The sequence below is a fragment of the Parasteatoda tepidariorum genome, chromosome 8 (genome assembly GCF_982258835.1).
Source record: "Parasteatoda tepidariorum strain Cologne lab strain chromosome 8, Ptep-v5.0, whole genome shotgun sequence".
NCBI classification, from domain to species: Eukaryota; Metazoa; Arthropoda; class Arachnida; order Araneae; family Theridiidae; genus Parasteatoda; species Parasteatoda tepidariorum.
In genome coordinates this window covers 92,457,257-92,464,104 of record NC_141762.1, presented here as the reverse complement: position 1 = coordinate 92,464,104, position 6,848 = coordinate 92,457,257, and the positions used below count along the sequence as shown (strand labels likewise).

At 28.3% G+C, this 6,848-nt stretch overlaps 1 protein-coding gene across 2 annotated transcripts in view; it reads left to right on the top strand.

Moving 5' to 3' along the window:
* Window positions 1-458: 458 nt before the first annotated feature.
* The window catches only part of rad50 (DNA repair protein rad50), a 104,459-nt gene continuing 98,069 nt past the window's right edge, over window positions 459-6,848 (top strand). The window contains exon 1 of one of the 2 annotated variants that reach the window (XM_087169343.1): window positions 459-595. Coding sequence is in view for 1 of the 2 variants with exons in the window: in XM_087169344.1 (XP_087025470.1) it covers window positions 587-595 (9 nt within the window). In the remaining variant the exon portion in view is untranslated. The remainder of the gene's footprint in view (window positions 596-6,848) is intronic. The other variant, XM_087169344.1, reaches the window with a different exon arrangement.

Here is a 6,848-nt window from a genome sequence, read left to right as displayed (position 1 = left end):
TAAATCACACAGTCAAATACTAAACTACTCATTAAGTAAAATATATTAAAATCAAATTCAATAGCAATTAATTAATTAGAATTAAATGAACTTTAACCTTAAAAGGAATCTTAATTTCTTCTTCAAAGTTAATTTTTTTGAATTCCATGATTTATTAATTAAATTATTTTACTATTTTTCTCGTGTTTAATTTGCAAAAAATGAATTTTCACAGTCAAATAGTAATTAATTATCTGAGAATTTGAAATGAAAAGATTATCCCCAGGTCCTCTTCTCAGAAGTATTCAGAATGAATGTGAATTTACTAGTAAGTAAGTATTGTTTTAAAATGCAGGGATAGAGAAGGTAGATATGAAACGATTCGCTTGAGAGTTAGTAAGGTGTGGTTATTCAAGGAAGTGAACAATTCGTAATCGACATTGATGAATGGGCAACCTATGCATTTAAGAATGAACTGCTCTGAAATGTACGGGGGTTAGCCTTATGAGTGCAAGGTTCCTCAAAAAAAAGAAATATAGTTAAGTGTATTCAGACGAAAGTGAGTAGGTGTTTAAGACTGTAAGGATGGGAAGTTATGCTATAGGAAATGATAATGGTAAGTACTTATACCCATTCTATTAATAGTTGACTGAATTATAATAAAATACTAGCAAATAATTTTCAATGTGAAGCTTTATTTTTAGTAATAAAATTTAATGAATTGTATTGCGAAATAGATAATGATTTCCTCATTAACTTTAGGAAAAAGAACTTTTTTTTATGTATATATAAATCGGAAATGTTGTTTCTTTCACACATATATATATATATATAATCCATATTTTCTAGCTATTGAGACCAGGTTAAGAAAAAAGGTAAGAAACGAAAGCAAAAATTTTTTATTAAAAAGTATAATGCAGGTTACATAATTATTTTACAACAAATTTTAGTAAAATGAGTCATTATTTTATTGCAATTGGGAATGCAAATTCATGTTTTAATGGTTTGGGAATACACTGCAAATATGCATTTGTTGATTTATTCACACACGTATACAGCATTTTTTTATATCAACCATTGCTACTAGATTTTAAAAAAAATGTAAGAAATACAGTTAGTTTAACTGCATTGTAAGTAAATATATTGTAGTAATATTTTAATTTTTTAGTAAGAAGTAAACATAATTGCATTTAATCATTGAATATGTCATAAATCACATATGTCAGAGTCATAAGTGATATTTTAAAATATTACGCAATATGAGGTATATAAGTCCAATTTTATTAGAATTATGATATAAATAGTTTATAATTCTTAATTTGTGGATTTAATAACAGCGATTGCGACGAGTTTAGGAAAATAAAAACAGTTTTTTTTTTAAATCTAGTTTTAAACACTATTTTAAAAAATTTTCCTTAAAAAAAAAGAAAAAAGAATTATTTCTGCACAGATTGCTCACGTTTATCATTTGTTTTTATTAACTGCTATTTTAAAAAACATTTTTTCTTTTTGCAAAGCATGTTTATTTGGAAAATATAAGAATGTTTACTTAAAAGCTACGATGATTGCATATTTTACAGTCTTTCAATTTTTTTTAGAGAATTTTTAGAAAATATTTCTGTTTAGAGAACTAAATGCCTAAAACAATTTCTTCAATCCTGAAACATCAGCCGTGTGCAGTTTTTTAATACAAACATTTTTATCTCTTGTTAAGCTTCCGATGCAGTTATTTTATACTTCTTGAGGAGAGAATTCAACATTTAAATTTAATATTTATAATCGAATGCCCCATCCTAAAAACTGGGATTAAATACCGGAATGAATTATAATTTGTGAAATAAATGTATAATTAAACTAATTAATTTACAAAAAAAATACGTATGTTTTGTTAGTGATATTTAGACCAGGTATTCATTAGAAATAAATTTCTTAAAATATCAGTACACTAGTACCTATATGTAATAAGAAAATGTGGTGTAACTACCACTAATAATATTGAATATCAATTCAGTAGTATATAACACTTGTTAACTTTATTCTATATTGAGATACTGTTTGATAGACGGAGGTTGACATAGTCGATCAAACCACAAAACTTTAACATTACATTAATTTCAACATCCTGAAAGCGATGTTGTTAGATGTACTAAAAATCCAGCTAGTTACAGAACCCCTTAATAGTTTTCTTTATTATCAATTCACAAAAAGGTATAGGTAATCTTTTCATATAATTTCATCAAATGAGTAAAATTCGAATAGTTAAACTAATGGCATAGTTAAACTAATGTTTAGGGCTGGCACCTGATCCCTATTGTTCTCTATGCATGAGCCAAGCTGTTTTGGATGGCAGCCACATCCTGTGCTGCAGGGCCCTCCGCGGGTCGTCGTCTACCGAGCGATATTGGGAAGCAAGAGCGCTCCTAAGGAAATGACTTTTTACTTTCTTGTTTTGTTCCTATGTTTTTGCTTTTTCATGTCAATTACCTCTGCCATTTGAAATAAATAAACTAATGGCATAAAAAATTTCTTCAGAACTTTTCTTAGTTAGAACTTAGAATAACTTTCCTAGACAGATTTGGTTTATTCCAGGGTTCGTGATAAGCAGTCGATGAGGTTGCAAAGATCTTACTTGCTTTTAATACATGAGATAAATACGGTTCTTGTTAACTTACTCGAGAGCTTGACAAATAGCCCTCGTAAGATCACCCATGACAACTAAACAGGTGGTCAACTTACTAGAGTGATTAATTTGATATATTTTACTGTACTGTACTATGTATGATAAAAAGTAAAAACAAAGCATCTTGAAACACAGTGTTTGTACAAATACATTTTTTTTAGATTCAGACTGTTCTACATGTTTTTCTTTAAAACTCTGACGGAGAAAAGCAAAATCATGTTAATTTTAAAATGTACATATATGCTTCTTATTTAAAGTCAACATATTAAAATCAAGTATTTTAAACATAACAGCCCTCATCGAGGTAAAAATGAAGATATAAACTTTGTTTTATTTACATTCTAATCATATTACATGTGGATCATTAGTTCATCATGTACTACGGATATGATGACGTACACCACTGAATTTTGTATTATTTGTACTCTATTCATACTTGCGTCGTCACCATTGTCTTTTATGAGCAATGGGATACCAGCAAGTGACGTAATGTGAGTGTCTTGATCCTGATTGGCTGTTCAAAAGTGGCATTTATGACTGGCAACTGTTCGTTACATTCTATTTCGAGAAAGCCTAGCCCGTCAAATATCAATTCTTTTAAGTGACACATTCTAAGTTCTTTCACTGTATAGTTACACAGAGACTTAACAAAAAGACAGGCACAAAGCTATGCGGAACATAAACAAACTAATTATGCAAAGAAGTTTGACAGGTACTCAAAACAAAAATATATCACGGTTAGAATAAAATACATAAACAAACAATAAATCTAAGTTAAGTAAAAAAAATAGACGAGAAAGAATTATATTTCAACTAATTCGATGTGCGATACAATTCTATATTTAATTAACTTAATGATAATTAACATTCTACCTTATGTATAGCGAAACTTAGCTCATCTTTAATACACCATTTTGTTGAGAAAAATTTGCTGAAGTTATAGGTCACATGTGTAGGTATGGGAAGTCTTCTTCCTCCTAAAGTGCAAGAACCCAATTGAAACACTGATAAACATTTGTAATTATTTATACAGGCAGAAGTTTAAAAATTACACCAAACCAATTAATATTGTACCAAATTAAAATAATTAGATTTTATATAGTGCAAAATAGAAGTATTATTACAATTTGATACACAAGACTTCTAACTATTGTAAAGATATATTTAATGATCACCCCGTTGCTGCCTGTTATGATAATGATAATGAATGTTCTGAAAAGGAATGGCCATTTGCTGCATTTATTTCATTTTTAGCACCAATTCTAACTTATGCTCATAGAGAAGTATGTATGATTGGATTTTGATCAAGCACACATTGATAAAATTTAAACTAAATGTATTTTTTAAAATTAATTTAAGAGGCTCCGATCTTCAATTCCCGTAGTTGTTTCTCCTTCATCATTGTTTTTCTTTTTTTTTGGGGGGGGGGGCTTAAAAGTCGATAAAAAGACCATTTGGTTCATAAACTATGTAATTATTATAATTTTATGCAAGCGCAGTTTATTAACATGTTAATTACAACGAAATGAGTAGATGGCTAGATTTAATAAAAAATAATCAACTGTACCTGTGAAAAAAATTATACTTTAAGAATACCGAACGATAAAAAGTAATAAATAAGAAGTAATTTTACTTGCTAAAAATATATAGCATGTGTACATAATAATATGTAACGATTACTCTAAATCACATAACAATTCAAGTAGGAAACTGTTTTTTGTGTCTGTTTTTGCAGAATAAAACAAAATGTAACTTATAGCAAAAAGAGCGAAAAATTAGAGAGAGAAAAAGACAATTGCAAAAACTTTCAATGAATTAGAATTTCGAAAATAAATAGATAAATTTTGCTCGTCAAATTTGTATTTTGCAGTTACATTCCCTTTTGTTTCAGAGTAACCAGCCTGGTATTTTTTACAAGTTTAGCAGTTCCTAAGGAATGTTCAATTGTTTTTTTTTTCCATTGTACACCTTGTACATATTTTTTTCATACCACTGTAATTTCAAAATCTTAGTTTATTTCTCAAGATCTAGCTCTAGAGGTCATGAATACTTATCACATTCTTGATAATGGACTTAACTACCAAGATCTTTGAGTCAAAATTTAAAAGCGCGTCTGCTTTGTCCGATGTAGCCCATGTTGGACTAGCAACGCATTCCCTGTTTCACTCTTGGCTACCGCGATTTTTCTAATTTTGTATCTCACTTTTATTTTTCATTTTTTCTTAAGATATTTTGCTGTTTTTTTTCCAGGTTATTTTTGCTTTCCTTATTCACGTCTGGCGAATCTTGAGAATGGGGCCCTATTTTAGAGTGCATGAAATATTTGCTTCAAACCGAAAATGGTAATAAAAGTTTACAGTTTTCGAGTGCTTAAAAATAAGCGCCCATTCTCCAGGCTTGCCATACAGGAATGACTTCGTGACGTGAGCACTTAGTACCAAAGTATATTAAAGTAAAATACTGAACGCGGTATTAAAATAAGTTATACCTAAGAAAACGGTTATAGCTTTTAGATTGAAAAAAAAAAATAACAAAATTAGTCAAAACTATCTAAAAAATCAATGCAAAAGTTTTTAACTGCTTATCTTAAAAATCAATTTTTTTAAGGATGTCAAACAATTAGGTTTACAATTGAAATTTCACTAAGTTGAATGAGACAGTAACTCTCGAAATCAAAGTTAAGTAGGTCAGTTATTTCGAACAAATTAACGTCTCCGTTTTACATGAAATCTTTTGAAAATGTATGTTTTATTATCGGTCCAAACTAAAATCTAATTTAATACTTCACAGCATATTTCAATGGAGTTTATTTTTTGCACCCTTTATGATTTTCATTTTTTGCTTACAATTACTAAAGTTATGTGATTTAGTGCATAAAAAGTACGGGGATTTTAAAAGTTACGGAGCCTAATAGTACTTTATTTAAATATAGAAATAGTACTTAATCTTAAGCTATAAAATGTAGAAAATAAGAACTAAAAAAATTAACAATTAATTTAGTTTTCAAGCGTGTACTTTGCGTCAAATGAACGGGGTATGAGAACTCCACTTTTGCGATCATATTGAAACAAAACAAAGTTTAGAGTTGAAACTTTACTACTTTATTTTAAGCAGTTTATTCATTATAAAATGAAAAAAGTTTAAGAACTAAAAAAAGGAAATATTAATTTAGCTTTCATGCGTGTACTTTGCATATTAAGTATGAGAACTCCACTTTTGCTATCATATTGAAACAAAACGTAGTTTAAAGTTGAAGCAAAGTTTAAAATAAAAAATGATTTTTGCGAAAATAAAATTTTTTTAATAGATATATTATATGGTAATTAGAAAGTGTAAATTGTTCGATCTGAGGCTTGTAAGAATTTTGTACTTCATGAACCACGCATATGACATTATAAATAGTTGTTTGCATTTCTTTCCGGAATATTCTTTATTGATGAATCCATACATTCATAAAATTCAATTACGTAGTTTAAATAAGAAAATTAAAATCCTCGCTCTACGATTGAAAATCAAAGATTTTCAATCATAGTTAAAATGAAAATCTTCGAGCCGCAGTAATTAACTATGTGAAAACTTCTATTTTTATTAAGCTCTCTTATGACATATTGTATTTAGAGCATTTTACACAGATATGAAATATGGTCGAAGAGGAATTTTTTGTTTCTGGAAAGTCATTTCTTGATGCTTATATGGTATTTTTTAGAAAGCTGGAACTCGAATTTATTACCTTTTAATTTTTCTAAAATACTGTTTTTCTAAAATAATATTTATGATTTTATATTTTTGTACTTGAGCATACATTCAAAGCATATGCCTGAATGAGATATATGTCATGTAGAAAAACCATTTAAAGTTCCTTAAACCTTGAAGATGTAAAAAAAAATTTTTTTTTAAAGCAACCAATAAAAGATACATAATAATGAAAATAACTCATACGTAATGTAAATTTTTTTATACATCTTTCTTCATTTATTTTATTTATTTTTCTATACTAAAATTTTGAGGAACCTTTTTTTCAATATGCATTCACATTTAAACGGTGTAGCCTAATATAGTTTCTGAAGACTTTCTTCTAAAGAGTTATGTTGTTGTTCTCATCCCCATGACCAGCGGAGCTAGATCGGGCCCATGAGCTCTCAAGAGTTATACTATCAATTATGATATTTATATAATTTAGGTGGTGTAG